The 18,375-nt window shown below is 41.4% G+C and overlaps 1 protein-coding gene across 4 annotated transcripts in view; it reads left to right on the top strand.

Moving 5' to 3' along the window:
- The window catches only part of CFAP61 (cilia and flagella associated protein 61), a 367,571-nt gene that overhangs the window by 136,982 nt on the left and 212,214 nt on the right, over nt 1-18,375 (top strand). For all 4 annotated transcript variants that reach the window (XM_075862970.1, XM_075862969.1, XM_075862971.1 and 1 more), the window contains exons 9-10: nt 15,303-15,397; nt 17,289-17,372. In XM_075862970.1, coding sequence (XP_075719085.1) covers nt 15,303-15,397; nt 17,289-17,372 — 179 coding nt within the window. The remainder of the gene's footprint in view (nt 1-15,302; nt 15,398-17,288; nt 17,373-18,375) is intronic.

Here is an 18,375-nt window from a genome sequence, read left to right on the forward strand (position 1 = left end):
ACTGCACTGCTTTTTACTTTACTACATGCACGTTTCTGCTCTCTACTTGTACTACATGTACTGTACTGCTCAGTACCTGTACTAAATTTACTATACTTCTCTCCACCTGTACACTTTACTGCTGTCTACAATTACTACACATACTATACTGCTGTCTACCTGTACTATATGTACTGTACTTCTGTTTCCCTGTACTACATCTGCTGTACTGCTCTCTACCTATACTAAATGTACTATATTGCTTTCCACCTGTACTTCATTTACTGTACTGCTCTCTACTACATGTACTTTACTACTGTCTACCAGTACTACACATACTATACTGCTGTCTACCTCTACTATATGTGCTGCACTGTTCTCTACCTGTGCCAGGACAGGTCTGCTTTGAATGCCTGCTGAAGGTGGCTCCATTTTATTTTTACTGCACACTGTTTTCACCTAACAGGACCCTAAAGAATCTCCTGTACTCAACATAGAAAGTGGTTCACCATCTGTTTCTGTCTTTTATACATAAGAATTTGCTTAATCTGTATTAATTCTATACTTTTTTTCTTTAATCTCTATTTTTCTTTATTTTGAGCTTACAGTTTAGTGGCTTTGGAACCAATTTTTATGTTATGCTCTCAATTTACTATATTTTTCAAGTTTTAATAGTTGTCCTGTAAAAAATAATATTGTTACTTGAGGGAGCAATGTATTAGACATTACATTTTATTTTCATGAGCTGTCAGTCATTGCATCTCTGTATGATGTGGGGAGAAAGCTAATGTACATCTTAACAATATATAATTATAAGTAGACACGAAGGTTTTTAACATAATAATGTTACCAGCATCAGTGGCAGCTTTGTGACTGCTGTGGTCGCATTCAGTTTCTCTAGTTTTCCCTTCTGCAGGATGTTTTATGCTAATATGATGATCTTTCATTTATAAGTTCCGGTCTCTAATAACCTCCCTGTGTATTTTCCCACCCAGTGGCTTCATTTCCCTAATCTTTGCACTGCCCACAGGTAGTTATTGTTTTCCTCTTAGAAATCCATGTTGAACAGCAACAAGGAATAATTAGGCAAAAGTCAATTGTATGTATACTGTCGATATGCCATTTATGTCAGGAGATAATTGCAGTTATTTGGATGTTACTCTATGTGGGGTCAGGAATTAGTCGCTTGAGAACACTGATTTCTAACTATTAAAAAGATTTTTCCTCTAGGTAACACACTGAGCTTTGTGGTCCTGCTGGTTATTTTCCTCTCTCAAATCCTAATGTCTTTGCTATTTCCCGAAACAGCTTTTAAATCTGTGATTATTGAATTTAGAAGTGCGTTTATTTTCATCTAAAATTGCTGATGTTTTCTATTTAACAAAACCTCCCAGCCAGGAGGGAACATATTGATTAAATGTTAATAATGTTAATTATATAATTCACATTCCAATTGTTTTGATCAGGATATGTAATTTTAAAATAAATTTGCCGGTGTTTTAAAGTTATACAATATATATATAAAGAAGTAAAAAAGAAAAAACACAGCACACCTCACAACACTGTAGATCAGGCCATGTGCACGTTACCACAAAAGGATGAATCAACTCCTTGACTTGGAATGAATAGCAGGATTGTAGCACAAGTAACAGAACTAGGACTTTAAGATAGGTGGAGAGGTGTTGGTTTAATCACCAGAAAATGAGCAACGTTTCGGTTCACATCTGAACCTTTCTCAAGCAATTGCAAAGTGCCAAATATAAATAGGAAGTACATACAGTGATCAATGTACTAACATACAGTTCATAATTTATACAAAATATCAAAAGTGTATATGTCTAAAAAATTCTCATCCACATTACATAGAAATATAACTATCCAATGTGCAATGAAAAATCAACAGAAAGTCAAGGCAGATATTAAAATATTATAATAGATATTAAATATACTAATCTGGGGAGGGCAGAGGCCAATCATATATTTAAACAATTATTTTATAAACTTAAGTTGCCATATAGAGGAACGTGTATGCAGCGGCGTCTGGCTGTAGTAACTGCGTGGGTCCGAAATGGCGCCGGAACCAGAAGTGCGTCACTAGAATGAATACAGTGCCGAGATTACTGCCGCGCATGCGCAGACCCAGCATAGCAATTGCGCATGCGCGAAACACGCAACTGACAAAAGCAGCGTATGACAGGGGATGGCATTATACAGGCATATACAGAAGTACTCAACTATCGCCACTAGAGAGCCCAAAGCATCATATTAACGCTCAACCCGGTGCTTCCAAAAAAGCCACTTTGTAAAATAGTATATTGTGTCAAAAAAGAGCAAAGGAAGCCTATCACAGGACCAAAATACAGGCATAAAAATATAAATAACTAAATAAATAAATCACTGCGCTGACCCATCCCTTAGAGTCAATGGGATCAGAATGATCTCCATATATAAGTCGTCGTCCCCGAGAGGTATCAATGGACAATCCCAAACCGGACTATATGAGATCGGACTGGGAATGGCCACTGGGGTCTATGTCTCCCCTGTCCCAGGAAAAGTGAAGCCCAACACCCCACGGATCACGGGGGTAATCACTAAAGAGAACCAAGCCATTAAAGCATATCGAGCTCTCATGTGGTCTATGATATAAAGTGATCAAAATGATAGAAACATGTTGAGTGGCATATTAAGTACGAAATCCCCAATAGAAAAATACTCGGCAGTGTGTTCACTTACAGTATAGCGCACAAAAGTAAAAACAATATAAAAAGATCCAGACCATGCTATACACACGTCTCTCAATACGCGATGATGCATCCATAGAAAAATGTCAATAAGGACATTTATTAGATATAAACCTAATAGATTACAATATTTTGCAAATATTATTCAATGACGGCCTCTTCTGTCCGGACGTGAAGATCCCTTTTTACAACATACAGATATCTGTGAAAGACATAGAAAATTGTATAAGACAAAATATATCAAAATTCATTTGTGTATAAAACCAAGTATAATAAATATACTAATCTATCCAATACCCAGGAGAACAACTAGATCCGATACAGTGAAGGAAATAAGTATTTGATCCCTTGCTGATTTTGTAAGTTTGCCCACTGTCAAAGACATGAACAGTCTAGAATTTTTAGGCTAGTTTAATTTTACCAGTGAGAGATAGATTATATAAAAAAAAAAAAGAAAATCACATAGTCAAAATTATATATATTTATTTGCATTGTGCACAGAGAAATAAGTATTTGATCCCTTTGGCAAACAAGACTAAATACTTGGTGGCAAAACCCCTTGTTGGCAAGCACAGCAGTCAGACGTTTTTTGTAGTTGATGATGAGGTTTGCACACATGTTAGATGAAATTTTGGCCCACTCCTCTTTGCAGATCATCTGTAAATCATTAAGATTTCGAGGCTGTCGCTTGGCAACTCGGATCTTCAGCTCCCTCCATAAGTTTTCGATGGGATTAAGGTCTGGAGACTGGCTAGGCCACTCCATGACCTTAATGTGCTTCTTTTTGAGCCACTCCTTTGTTGCCTTGGCTGTATGTTTCGGGTCATTGTCGTGCTGGAAGACCCTCCATGAGCCATTTTCAATGTCCTGGTGGAGGGAAGGAGGTTGTCACTCAGGATTTGACGGTACATGGCTCCATCCATTCTCCCATTGATGCAGTGAAGTAGTCCTGTGCCCTTAGCAGAGAAACACCCCCAAAACATAATGTTTCCACCTCCATGCTTGACAGTGGGGATGGTGTTCTTTGGGTCATAGGCAGCATTTCTCTTCCTCCAAACACGGCGAGTTGAGTTAATGCCAAAGAGCTCAATTTTAGTCTCATCTGACCACAGCACCTTCTCCCAATCACTCTCAGAATCATCCAGATGTTCATTTGCAAAATTCAGACGGGACTGTACATGTGCCTTCTTGAGCAGGGGGACCTTGCGGGCACTGCAGGATTTTAATCCATTACGGCGTAATGTGTTACCAATGGTTTTCTTGGTGACTGTGGTCCCAGCTGCCTTCAGATCATTAACAAGTTCCCCCCGTGTAGTTTTTGGCTGAGCTCTCACCTTCCTCAGGATCAAGGATACCCCACGAGGTGAGATTTTGCATGCAGCCCCAGATCGATGTCGATTGACAGTCATTTTGTATGTCTTCCATTTTCTTACTATTGCACCAACAGTTGTCTCCTTCTCACCCAGCGTCTTACTTATGGTTTTGTAGCCCATTCCAGCCTTGTGCAGGTCTATGATCTTGTCCCTGACATCCTTAGAAAGCTCTTTGGTCTTGCCCATGTTGTAGAGGTTAGAGTCAGACTGATTAATTGAGTCTGTGGACAGGAGTCTTTTATACAGGTGACCATGTAAGACAGCTGTCTTTAATGCAGGCACCAAGTTGATTTGGAGCGTGTAACTGGTCTGGAGGAGGCTGAACTCTTAATGGTTGGTAATGGATCAAATACTTATTTCTCTGTGCACAATGCAAATAAATATATATAATTTTGACTATGTGATTTTCTTTTTTTTTTTTTATATAATCTATCTCTCAGTGGTAAAATTAACCTAGCCTAAAAATTCTAGACTGTTCATGACTTTGACAGTGGGCAAACTTACAAAACCAGCAAGGGATCAAATACTTATTTCCTTCAGTGTATATACATGGACCAATTTCTAATCAAAAGATGTTCTGTTTTTCAAGGGTGGAATTTCCCTGTACAATAAAAACAATTAATGGGATTTTGCGTTAAGATTTAACTCCTTCTCGCCACAATCATTTTTCTGATTTTCATTTTTATTTTTTCCTCCCCACCATCCAAAAGCCATAACTTTTTTCATTTTCTGTCGATATAGCCCTATGATGGAGTTTTGCACCATTTATTGTACTAGGAAACCGGAAAACAGTTCTTTGTATGGTGGAAAATGAAAAAATACAGCGATTCCTCTATTGTTCGTTGTGCTTCATTTTTATGGCATTCACCGTGCAGTTAGGGTATGTGCACACGATAACTGCAATTACGTCTGAAATTACGGATTTGTTTTCAGGAAAAAACAGCTCCTGAATTTCAGACATAATTGCATGTACTCGCGTTTTGCGGGGCGTCCATTACGGTAATTTGGAGCTATTCATTGGATTCAATGAAAAATGGCTCCAATTACGTCCCAAGAAGTGTCCTGCACTTCTTTTGACAAGGCTGTAATTTTACGCGCCGTCTTTTGACAGCAACGCGTAAAATAACAGGTCGTCGGCACAGTACATCGTAAAGCCCATTGAAAGTAATGGGCAGATGTTTGCCGACGTAACGGAGCCGTTTTTTCAGACGTAATTCGAGGCGTAAAACGCCTCCATTACGTCTGAAAATAGGTCGTGTGAACCCAGCCTTAGGGTATGTGCACACGACCTCTTTTCAGACGTAATGGAGGTGTGTTACACCTCTAATTACGCCTGAAAAGACGGCTACAATACGTTGGCAAACATCTGCCCATTGCTTGCAATGGGTCTTACGATGTTCTGTGCAGACGAGCTGTCATTTTACATGTCGCTGTCAAAATACGGCGCATAAAATGACGGCTCGTCAAAAGAAGTGCAGGACACTTCTTGGGACGTTTTTGGAGCCGTTTTCGGAGCCGTTTTCTCACAGACTCTATTGAAAACAGCTCCAAAAACGGCCGTAAAAAACGCAGCGAAATACGCGAGTTGCTCAAAAAACGTCTCAAAATCAGGGGCTGTGTTCCCTTGAAAACAACTCCGTATTTTGAGACGTTTTTGACTCTGCGTGTGAACATACCATTAAAATGACATGTTAACTTTATTCTGTGGGCCAATTAAATTACGGCGATACCAAATTTCTTAGTGTTTTCTTTATATTTTACTACTTTTACAAGGAAAAAATGCATTGTAAAAATGTAAACTTATTTTGTGTCGCCAAATTCTGAGAGCTATAACTTTTTTATTTTTCCGTCAATTGAGGTGTATGAGAGCTTAATTTTTGTGGGACGAGCTTTAGTTTTTAATGTTACCATTTAGGGGTACATGCAAGTTTTTGGATCATTTTTTATTCCATGTTTTGTGGTAAATGAGGTGACCAAAAAACAACGATTCTCTTCATTTTTACAGCGTTCACCGTGAGTGTTAAATAATGTTATATTGTAAGGGTATGTTCACACGGCCTATTTACGGACGTAAATCGGGCGTTTTTGCCCCGAATTACGCCCGAAAATAGCGCCTCAATAGCGCTGACAAACATCTGCCCATTGAAAGCAATGGGCAGACGTTTGTCTGTTCACACGAGGCGTATATTTACGCGCCGCTGTCAAATGACGGCGCGTAAATAGACGCCCACGTCAAAGAAGTGACCTGTCACTTCTTTGGCCGTAATTGGAGCCGTTACTCATTGACTCCAATGAATAGCAGCGCTAATTACGGCCGTAATTGACGCGGCGTTCAAGCGCCTGCACATGCCGTTACGGCTGAAATTACGGGGATGTTTTCAGGCTGAAACATCCCCGTAATTTCAGCCGTAACGGACGCCCTCGTGTGAACATACCCTTATAGTTCATTTTACTACTTTTACAGTAGCGGTGATACCAATTATGTTTATTTTTTTTTATTTTTTTTATGCTGTAGGGAGAAAATGGGAAAAGGTTTTTTTTTTTTTATTTTAATACTTTTTTTGTACGTAAAAAAAATATTTATATAACAGATTTTTACTTTTTTTACTAGTCCTCCTTGGGGACTTAAGCCAGTACTCATTTGATTGCTTGCACTATATACTGCAATACTAATTTGTTGCAGTATATCGTGTTTCTGACAGGCTCCTATCATGCCCCCAGGCTGCCATTCCAGCTATCGGCACCATGCGATCACGTAGTGCGGGAGGGGGGGGGTAGGCGATGGGCTGTCAGAGGGGGTCACCCCCTTTTTCTAATGCTTTAGATGCCACGGTCGCTATTGGCCGCAGCATCTAAGGGGCTAAATTCATTACAGTAAAGTTTTGCATACAGCCGACACCCGCGTTGTATGGCGCGAGCTCATTCTGTGAGCATGCTCCGTACTTCCCCTACCTGGCTAAGACGTAAGTATACGTCAGACATCGGGAAGGGGTTAATAGTCTCTTCAGCCGTTTATTTATCCAATGATCGGCCTGATTTAATCTTTCATGCTGCCCTGAAAATCATCGTCGTCGGCTGCACATCTCCCTGTGTAAACAGGGGATGTGCGCCCGACATTATGTAAACTGTATGGGGACCGATTGATCGTATTAATGATGCCACATATTAGAGATGGCAGCAGGGAGGATCAATGTGTGAAGTGCGGGACAAGCTGTTAGTTTCATTGTGTAGACAGGGAGGAGAGCACACAGGCTATCACGATGCTTTCTTCATGTCTGCCAGGAAAGCATAAAATATCTTAAAGGAGATACATTGTAACTTCTGAACTGAAAAGATAGTGATATTATGTTAAACATTGTCACACATTTCTAACCAAACAGCACAAGCTGAAACTAATAGATACTGGCGTGGCCATACTGCTTTTCTGTCAACTGATATGGGTTTAACATTATGGAAACACACAAAACAACTACGTGCTCGGAAGGTTGGATAGATAAAGACACAAGTGACATATTTCTGAATTGTGTGTCCTGCTCTGGTTCAATAGAACAATAAGACAGCTTGCATGTCACTCAGTCCTTTTTATTGTTGCCTTAAAAGTGGACGAGGACTGATAAGCTCATCCGTAGACTCACACTACACTGCTTAATACATGGGGCAACCTTTATATGATTTTACAGTCAAAATGACATCAGCTGCTCCTTTTTTTTTTTTTTTTTAATCGCTATGTTGAAATTGGTTTACACGACTGGAAACCAAATATTGTAACATATATCCAAATAAAACAGAATTTTAGTTTTTTTAACTTTAGTTTTTATTGTATTTTCCAAAACAAAATATGAACAAGAAGATACGGCTAAACACAATGTATGTGTATCATAGTTCAGCATCACAATTTACATGGTTCAATATCACAAAAAATAAATTATCATCAAATATCCTTCACTTCGAGCATAATATTTTACATGACAGACGCAGAAAGAAAATGCAGTGTCAAGTGAAAGTCTTTCTGTCCGCTAATGGGAATCTTCAAAGGTCTGTTTTTATAGTATTCAGAATCCATGAAATGCTTCTTTAATTGGAAACTTCAATAGTTTTGCCCTTATGTCAGTGTCTTTTAGTAATAGAGATATATTCTTAAGAAAAATCAAAGTAAAAGAACATTGCTGATTGAAACATTTTCACACTTACGATATATTTCTAGAGACTTCTCATTTACATTTCAAAAATTGAATCCTGCTGTGTGAGCTTCTTCCCACTAGATAACTACTAATGGTACAAAGTTAACTATTGCTTTCTAGTTAATGATTTTGGTTGATGATGGTTTCTTTTGAGCGTCATTGATTCCTATTAAAAACTCAAACTCTCCTTACCACATTCCTCCTGTCACAATGTAAAAAGCGGGAATATGCACATACCTATCTATGCTAGTATTATTTTATATTTTTTTCTTATGCAGTTTATTTTTATGTTGTTGATTTGTTTAGGCTGTTTTATTTGGTCTCCTGTCCTGATAGTAACCATATAGTGTGATTGGTGTTCCTGAAGACGTTTTTGTAGTTAAACAATTCAATTAAGGACTTCCCCTATAAGTATGTACCGGTGTATTTTTACAAAGCAATAGTCATAAGTCCTGCCGGGGGGGGAGCTTGTGCTGCCTACGGACTCCAGGAAATAAAAATTTCGGTGAGTAAATTTTCGTTTTCTGAACGTTCTTGGCAGCACAACACAAATGGGACTTTCCAAGCAATAGCTATATGGGCGGGATAGCAGACGCTGTTTCAAGCACTCTTTTGCCAAATAGAGAACCCTCTGATGCCAGTCAGTCAAGCCTGTAGTGCTTGACAAAGGTTTATGTGGATGCCCACGTAGCAGCTCTGCAGATTTTATCCAGGGGAATATGCCCGACTTCTCCCCATCAGGTAGCTGTAGAGCGTGTGGAATGTGCCCTAATCTGCAGAGGAGATTGATGGTAACATTTTTCAGTAGTTGATCTAATCCACCTTTCTAGGGTGGCTTTACTTGCTTTTTGACCCCTTATTAAGACCGGCATGTTGAAGGAATAGATTTTCTGCTTTCCTAAAAGCCTTTGACCTTTGAATATAGGCGAGAACTGCTCTTCTCACGTCCAGTGTATGCCAATTTTCCTGATCTTCACCCTGGGGTTGTGGGAAAAGAACTGGCAATAATATCTCTTGGTCTATATTCCTAAAGGAAGGAACTTTAGGCAAGAACGCAGGCATGGTACGTAGTAGGAGACAATCTCCCAGGTCCCTCAAATAAGGTTCTTTGAAAGAAAGGGCCTGCAGCTCGCTTATGCGCCTGGCCGACGTGATTGCCACTAGGAAGAAGGCCTTGAAGGAGAGAAATCTGATGGATGACTCTTGCATGGGTTCAAATGGTGGCTTTGTTAGAGCCGACACCACTATTGGAAGGTCCCAGGAAGGAGAGGGTACCTGAAAGACTGGGCTAAGGTTTCCTAAAGCCTTGAAGAAGGTCTTCAGCAACTGCTGGTTGGAGAAACGATTTTGCAATTGGGCATTTATTGCCGTGAACTGCACCTTAAAGGTATTTAGCTTCAAACCTTTATTGAAGCCCTCCTGAAGAAATTGCAGGATAGTATTCAGAGAAACTACGTTTGCTGAATTTTTAGAGCACCAGGAGGTAAACAGGGTTCAAACTCTGTTATATACTTTGACCATTGAAGGTCGTTTAGCTGACAGCAAGGTATTAATAACTTCTGATGAAAGCCCCATTTCTGTCAGATTCTCCCGATCAGTCTCCAGGCCGTGAGCTGTAGACTGCGAGGGTTCGGGTGATACATCTCTTTCTGGGACAGGAGGTCTGGTGACACTGGTAGTTTCAGAAACCTGCCCTTCGAGAGAGACAATGCTAGGGAGAACCAGGCCCTGCGGTGCCAAAATGGCAGGATTGCAATGGCTTCCGCTTTCTCGTCCCGAACTTTTTTCAATACTCTGGGTATTAAGGGGAGGGGAGGAAACATGTAGATTAATTTTCCTCCCCAACTGACAGACAGGCCATCTAATGCTACTGCATGGCGGGTGTGGTACAGAGAACAGAAGCTGAGTACTTTGTTGTTCTCTTCTGATGCCATCACATCCATGTCTGGCATTCCCCATGTGGCAGCTAAGCTGCTGAAAACCTGAGGGTTGAGACTCCACTCCCCCGGATGGAGGATATTGCGGCTGAGGAAGTCTGCAGTGTGGTTCAAGGAGCCCTTGATGTGAAATGCTGAAATTTCCAGCGAATGTTGTTCTGCCCAACTCATAAGTCGTCTGCACTCGGCTGACATTGAGGCACTCCTCGTTCCTCTTTGCTTGTTTATATAGAACACAGTTGCTAGGTTGTCTGACTGGATCAGGATTTGGGTATTTCTCAGATGGGATTGAAAGGACATTAGCGACAATCTCACTGTTCCTTCATGTTGGAGGATAGTGACCCTTCCCTCTGACTCCAACTGTTCTTAACCCATAGGTGATCTACATGGGCACCCCAGCCCCAGGAGGAGTCATCCGTTGTAAGGACTTTCTGTGGTGGGGGAACCAGAGACTTTCAGGACCGGAGAGTGTGCTCGAGATTAACCACCAACTGAGGTCTTGAAGGGTGAAGTTGGAGATTTTGAAGAGGGCGTCCAGATTTCTGAAATTTTTGTCCCAGGATCTGAGGATGTTGAGCTGTAATGATCTCATGTGGGCTTTGGCCCAGGGGACCGCATCTATGGATGAGGACATTAGACCTAGGATTTTCATAGCTCCTCGAACCGATATATTCGGATGGCAAATAAGGCATTCTATTGAACCCCAGATTGCAGTAATCCTCTCTGGAGACAACTTGACTGTCATCGACTGGAAATTCACCATGAACCCTAAAAATGTCAGATTCTGTGATGGTGAGAGCTGTGACTTTCTGAAGTTCACCAGGAACACGTGAAAGTGAAGAAACTCCAATGTGGTTTGGAGATGTTCTTGTAAAAGAGACTCTGATGATGCTTTTATTAGCCAGTCATCCAAGTAAGTGACTACACATATCCCTTTCAGCCTCAGTGCTGCTGAAGGGTAGGCAGGTAAACTGGAAGTGCTGTACTCCCCCATGCGTCTGGACCACCAATTGGAGGAACCTTTTGTGCGCGGCCAGAATAGGGACATGCAGGTATGCATCCGTGGGGTCGATTGTTGCCAGCACGTCGTTCCTTTCTAGAGGGTTCATCACTGACCGGATAGTCTCCATCTTGAAGGTTTTCCACACCAGATATTGATTGAGGAAAGTCAGGTCTATTACCAGCCTCCAACTTACGTCTGATTTGGGCACAGGGAACACTCTGGAGTAAACTCCTTGCCCTTTTTCTGAGACTGGGTCATCTTCCAGGGCTGCTTTCTGGAGAAAGACCTGCAGAAGCTGATGGACTATCGGATTTTGAGGCCTGTTGAGGAAAAAGTGGTCTTGGTTAGAGTTCTGAACTCCAAAGAGTATCCTCTCCTGATGGTTGCTGTCACCCATTTGTCGGATGATGTCACCGACCACCGAGAGGAGAATCTCTGAAGCCTTGCTCCTACTTGTAGGATTGGCTGGGCGTCATAAACTGTTTGGATTTTGAGCAGGGTCTTTCTTCCGAAAGGAGGAAGGGTTTTCCCACTTCGTCTTAAACATGCGCTGACGGTCTGGAAACCTTCTTTTGAACTTCGAGGATTTTCTTCTCTGATCCCGAAAGTAACGCCTGGTATCCTTCCTTTTAGGTTTAGGAAACCTAGCCCCTTTGCCTTCCCCTAAGGAATTCAAAATATCCGTTAATTGGGGACCAAACAGAGATTCTGGCTGAAAAGGGAGGCTACAAAAATTATTTTTGGAGAGATTATCCCCAGACCATAACTTAAGTCAATGAGCCCTTCTGGCTGTATTCGATAGGGACAAGGCCCTGGATGCATAATTGATGTTATCCAGCTGGGAGTCACAGAGGAACTCCGAAGCTGACTTCAATACCGGGAGGGACTGGAGAATTTCTGCCCTTGGACTCCATCCTCTAGATCCCTTGATAGGTGGCTTAGCCAGACCCGGAGTTCTCTAGCCACCGGTACTGAAGACAAGGAGGCTTTGCACGAGCCCACTGCTGAAGTATACACCTTCTTCAGAAGGGAATCCGCCTTACGATCCTTGGTGTCTTTCAACAGGGCTGATTCATTGGGTGGAAAAATTTATTTCTTTGCCAATTTAACCACTGGCAAGTCCAGTTTTGGTATATTCTCCCAATATTTGGAGCCAGTTTTATCCAGTCTGTAGAGGTTTTTGAATCGAGAACCCAGTTATAACTTCCTCTCAGGCTTATCCCAATCCCGTTTCATCCATTCCGTTAGGACAGGATGGCTGGGAAAATTTTTCCCTTGGTAATGGGAAAATAAAACAGTCTGTCCTTTTTAGGTTTATGCTCAACCTCTTTCCCCATCTCCAATGTATCCTTCACCACTCTAAGGAGATCGTGGAGCTTATCCTTACTCAGGATATAGCATTCTTCAGGGTTGTCAGAGGCTGGGGAGTCAGAGACCACCTCTGAATCTGAACCTCCTGCTGAGGAATCCTCCTGGTATTGAGGAGGTGGAGAGGAAGAGCGTCTGGCCCTTTTAGCATGGTGTGATGATTTTACATCCTCAAAAACTACAGACAGCTGTTGTTTGAACCATTGCATGAATCCCCTAGAATCCTCCCTGGGAGGAGAGGCGACTGGGGTGGAGCATGATACACACAGATCTGATACAGTGTCATCAGGCAGAGGCTGGAGGCATTCCCTGCAAAGCCTGTGCCTGGATTTGTGGGTCCTTTTCCTACCTTCTCTTCTGGCAGACATCTAGAGAAGAGGCAGAAAGAAACGCATGGTGTGAAAATGTGCATAGCCATCAGCATCAACACACATCAGGACCCATCAATGTAAACAGCCTTACTAACCTTAGCAAGCAGAGGGCTGTCCAGAGGCAGAGCACGCCATGTTTGAATGAGACGCTGGCATTATTAGCCTGCTGCGTCAGCGCGTCACATCCGGGGGCGGGACCAATGATGACATCACTTCTGCCCCCATCCATGCCTCTGTAACACCGAGTAGCACTTCCGGGTAACCGAGAGTGCGCGGTCGGTCGGTCCGGAATCCACTTCGGACCTAGACGAACGGGGATGCTCCAACAGGGGGTCCTCCTCCCGTGGTACCGTTACCAGGATTAGGTAAGGTGCCCCGTCACAGTGTACCAAGACATTGACCACCATCTTGGTACACCTTCGCGGCTGAGGGACAGAGGCACAGCCCTTTATGCAGCCCGGAATAATATTTTCCTCTGTTAGAAACATAGGGTACTGTCTCCGTACTGACCTAAGAGAGAAAGAAAAAATATGCTGGGGCCCAGTTGCCGGTACATACTTTTAGGGGAAGTCCTTAATTGTTTAATTGCTTAATGCTTATTGCTAATTAACCTGTCTCTGCTTGATTGTACCTAGGAGACTAAAACGCATATGTGTTGTGCTACCAAGGACGATCAGGAACACATAGATTATAGGACCCGGCCTTGACCTATATCTAGTTCTATAATTTACCAAAATCAAGCCAAAAAATTTGTCAGTTCTATCTTATTGTATAATGAAGGTTAGCAGGTTGAAATAACGAATAAATGAGTTCATCAGTTCATCACCTTTCCCTTACCTGAAGAACTGTCATTAAGAAATGTTTCCACTTCACTCACGGACTTCACTCATGGATAATTTTGATATTATTTTTATGCTGGCTGGTTAAATTATTTTACGCTCTTCAGCTTGGGATCGGTTAGATACAGATTTAGGCTTCTGGGTGTTGTCTGGTTTACACAGTTCCTTTTCAAATGCCCGCTTAGGACTTTCTGGGTTAATAGAGGGGATGACCTTACAATGAACAGATGTCACTGTGGAGGATCCAGCACACCCAGGCATGATATGGATGGCCCACTAATTTCAATGGGTATATTGCAATTCTTAATTTCTCTGGTAGTAAACACTTATTGCCAGTAACAGTTGATCACAGGGGTCCCAGCAGTCAAATCAGTGCCATCACATTTTCTAGTGAATAGGGTTAAGTTGGAGTACCTGCACAGAGTCTGGGAGACAGTGACACTGTGCAGTTAGAAATTAAGAAGGAGCTGCAATGTTCCGCAAAGTGCCGCAACCCTTTTTTATTCTAGAACTTGGTATGGGGGTCCAGTGGTTATTAAGATATTATCCAAAATTCTTTACTTTGTCCTCATAAACCATTCTTACTTTGTGAAAAAAAATTATCTGACCTTTTATCAAATGTATCTAAAAAATGATGGCTGCGCTCTATGGTGACACTTTTTTTTAAATTCTTTTTAAGTTAGAAAGTCTGATTGAGATCTTCGAGGCTTGCACCCACAAACAATACACAGTACAGTTTTCTTGAGTTTTGTTCCTAATATCCTAATTATATGTGTTGCTGAAAAGCATAAATATTTCCGTCATATCAGCAGATGCATTGATGTTCAAGTTGTTTTCCCATCTGAGACATTTATAATTACCGCAGTGTCACCAGAGAAATTGCTGACTCTTCTTGCAGATAAAAAATAGCTGTAGGGGAAATAACTGCAGGCAGCTAATATACTACTGTAATGACACTGGCACAAAGAGAGAGACTAAAGTATTATTCCCAGTCTTTGCCACACTGAGACTCTCATCATATAGTGATGGTGGTTTATGTATACTATAGACATAAGTGAGTGGTAGCCAATGGCAAAGTATACTATATTTGTAAAGTATTGTTAGAAACAGGGCTGGAAGACTGGAAGAAATGAAATTGGACCTGCCATTGTGAAACACCCTCAATACATAAAACTTATTAAGAAAAGTATGGTTTAAAAAAAATCTATCAATACACTCAAGTCTATGTCCCATCTCCATGTCTACCACACTACAAGAAGTGTAGATGCAGTCTAAAAGCTCAAAGGCATAAATGTCATTATCCTTGTTTGTAGTGGCAAGATGGCACTTAGTGTGGGCAATCTGCAACTGTTGATGGATTCCAGATTCTTATTTACTTCTCTTTTCAAACACAACAGCCACTTTAATTAATATCTGAAAGTAAACATATAATAAGTCTTTAATTAATAAGTCTTAAGTCATTACCAGTTGCTTCTCAGTGTTTGATGTAAACATTATGACTGTCTTCCAGGAGATATAATGCTAAGCAGGCAAGCGAGTCAAAGGTCAGGATCCAAATTATCCCAGCTGTCAGACGTCATAAGTGTTCAGGAGACAGATGAGAAGGTACGGTACATAACACTTTAATTAATAGGTCTCGTTCTGAAATCGGTGTCTGCTGCATTATTGTCATCATCATTATATGTTGTAGAGTGTATGAAATAAGGATATCAGGAGGATTTACTTATGTTTGTGTTCTTTCATGTCATAATTGTGTAAACTCTCTTATTCCAGAGCTTGTCTTCTGAGATTAAATGGTCACCGTCGCTCTTCCTTGCTCCCTCCCTTCTATCTTCTTTCTGTGCATATAGAGTACTGCCAAAACGGAAAATGCAGTTTTACTGTCTATTCCAATTTACATGTCTTGAAGGGGTTGTTTAGAATTAGGGTAAACCTGCTTATGGGTTTTGTCTGGTATTCCCCAGGCTTAAAGGGGGTTTCCAGGGAAACAAAATTATTTAATAATAGACTTTATCTAAATACTTTTCTAACTTACTAATATATGTGCTGTAGAAAATGTGGATGAATCTATCATCTCTTTGATGAGCGCCACCGGGCCGGAAGTTCCATTATTTCTGCATTCTGGTGACTTGGTCGATACAGGCTCATGCACGATCAAAACTCTGCAGTCCTGTGTCGACACGTCATTCTGAAACGTCACACTAGAGGGCTATTCTTGTTATTTCAGCCCGGCACTCTTCCTCTTCACTTTTTTTTCCATCCTCCCTGCTTTTATTCGCTGCGTCGCATCACAGAGTGGGAGAGAGTGATCATGTGACACAGGACATATGACGTAGTTTGTCAGGTTTTTTTTTTTTTACTGTCACGCGCTTTTAGACCACCTATGTACCGGAAATTCACATGCGTTGCAGTCCGTGAACGGCAGGAAAGAAGACGGTAGGAAAAAAAGGAAAAATTCCTCCACAAACAGAAGGGCAATATTACATTAGATGGAATAAATGCATTTAAGGTAAAATGAAAAAAATGGGGTCACCGGAAAACCCCTTTAACTGCAATACCAGCACTGCTTATGGACAACAGTGGCAATGTTTATGTAAAAAAAAGCGGATCCTTTTTCCTAATTCTGGACGACCCTTTTCCATTGGCCAATTATCGTGATGGTTTGCTTATTTCTGAGCCATTGTAATGTTAGTTGGACAGTGGCCATGAAAAAGAAGATCGTTTGTCAATGATCTTCATCAATCGTTGCACCCAAAAAAATCATAGTTTGCGGAGCAACGATTGGTAAATGCAATGATGTGTAATGTAATTTTAATTTACAATAGGTATTGCTGCCTAGTGCACGGCTGTTGCGTGAGCCATTAGTAGACAACAGTGATGCTCCTCTTTATGAACTTAAAAAAAAAGATCACGTAATCAGCACTAACAGCAAAAAAATTTGACATTTATTCACCCAGCAGATGCAACGTTTCACTTCCTCAATGGAAGCGTTTTCAAGCGCTTGAAAATGCTTCCATTGAGGAACTGAAATGTTGCATCTGCTGGGTGAATACATTTCAAATTTTTTTGCTTTGAGTGCTGATTACGTGATCTTTTTTTCTATTCATCGTATGGGGATACGTCATTCCTGACTACTTGAAGCATAACACCAGCCAATTTAGTTTTTTTGTTACGGTGCTGCTCCTACCCTGTGTTTTATTTATTTTTTATGAACTTAGATGTGATCGATAACAGGTAGATCCTACGCAGGACTGGCTTTCACTGAAGGCGTCAGTCCAGCAGACCTCAGAGATTCGGCTTAGATGGCAAGATACAGCTTCTATGTATCCAGTATACATAGAAGCTGTATCTCAAAGAGTAAAGCAAATTTGAAAGTAATAAAAGTCTTTTTAGAATTTGTTCACAATCACATTTTTTTTAAAAAAATAATAATTTGAGTTCAAAAGGTTTGCATAGCCTTTAATGTTGTTGTTTTTTTTTTTTTTTGTCTTTTCAGGTGTATGTAAACCAGGAGGCTGGATTGACATTAAACTCTGAAACCACTACAGAGATTGGCCAAGAAGGACGCAATGAATTGCAGGTATGAGTCACTAAATCTAACGGAATGTTATTCGTTTATACAGCTTTATAAGTGGTGATTTATGGCAATCCTGAATGACTAGATTCCCATCCATATATGTGCGGTTGTAAAGGATCTGCCAGGCACAGCTTCTGTGTATACGCCCATAGGTAATCAGTCTGCACCTGCTTCTATGTCTGTGAGACTGACTCCATCTTCCACCACTCAGGATGGCAGGCTTAGGAGTGGGAGAGCCTATCACAGCCTGGCCAGACGGAGCTAGCTCCCGCCCTCTGTCTATTTATACCTGCCTTTCCTGTTCCTCCTTGCTTGTGATTCTTCTCGTGTGGTTTCCTGGCCCTGCTGCAGCTTCTGAACTATTTGACCCTGCTTCATACTGACCCTGGCTTACTGACTACTCTCCTGCTCTGCGTTTGGTACCACGTACACTCCTGGTTTGACTCGGCTTGTTCACTACTCTCCTGCTCAGCGTTTGGTACCTCGTACACTCCTGGTTTGACTCGGCTCGTTCACCACTCTTGTTGCTCACGGTGTTGCCGTGGGCAACTGCCCCATTTCCCTTAGCTTTGTGTACCCTTGTCTGTTTGTCTGTCGTGCACTTACTGAGCGTAGGGACCATCGCCCAGTTGTAACCCGTCGCCTAGGGCGGGTCGTTGCAAGTAGGCAGGGACTGAGTGGCGGGTAGATTAGGGCTCACTTGTCTGTTTCCCTACCCCCATCATTACAGCGGTGTTGGATGAATATATGGGTACATACTTTCTTTTCTAGTTTCACTGGTTGATTTTGTATTTCAAAGGTTTTTCAAAGAAACAAGTCAATAACAAGAATTAAAACATATGGGCATGCAGGCCCAACCTTATCATGAGAAACACATTTCATGAGAAAGTAAATGCACGCGGGCCACATTAGTCTTAGAGGTTTGGTTATTTACGACCATCAGTGGTTGTTTTAGTGATTTTCAATTATAAAATACACAAGTATTTCATGCAGTCTGTAGCATCTT

The sequence above is a fragment of the Rhinoderma darwinii genome, chromosome 4 (genome assembly GCF_050947455.1).
Source record: "Rhinoderma darwinii isolate aRhiDar2 chromosome 4, aRhiDar2.hap1, whole genome shotgun sequence".
Lineage (NCBI taxonomy): Eukaryota > Metazoa > Chordata > Amphibia > Anura > Rhinodermatidae > Rhinoderma > Rhinoderma darwinii.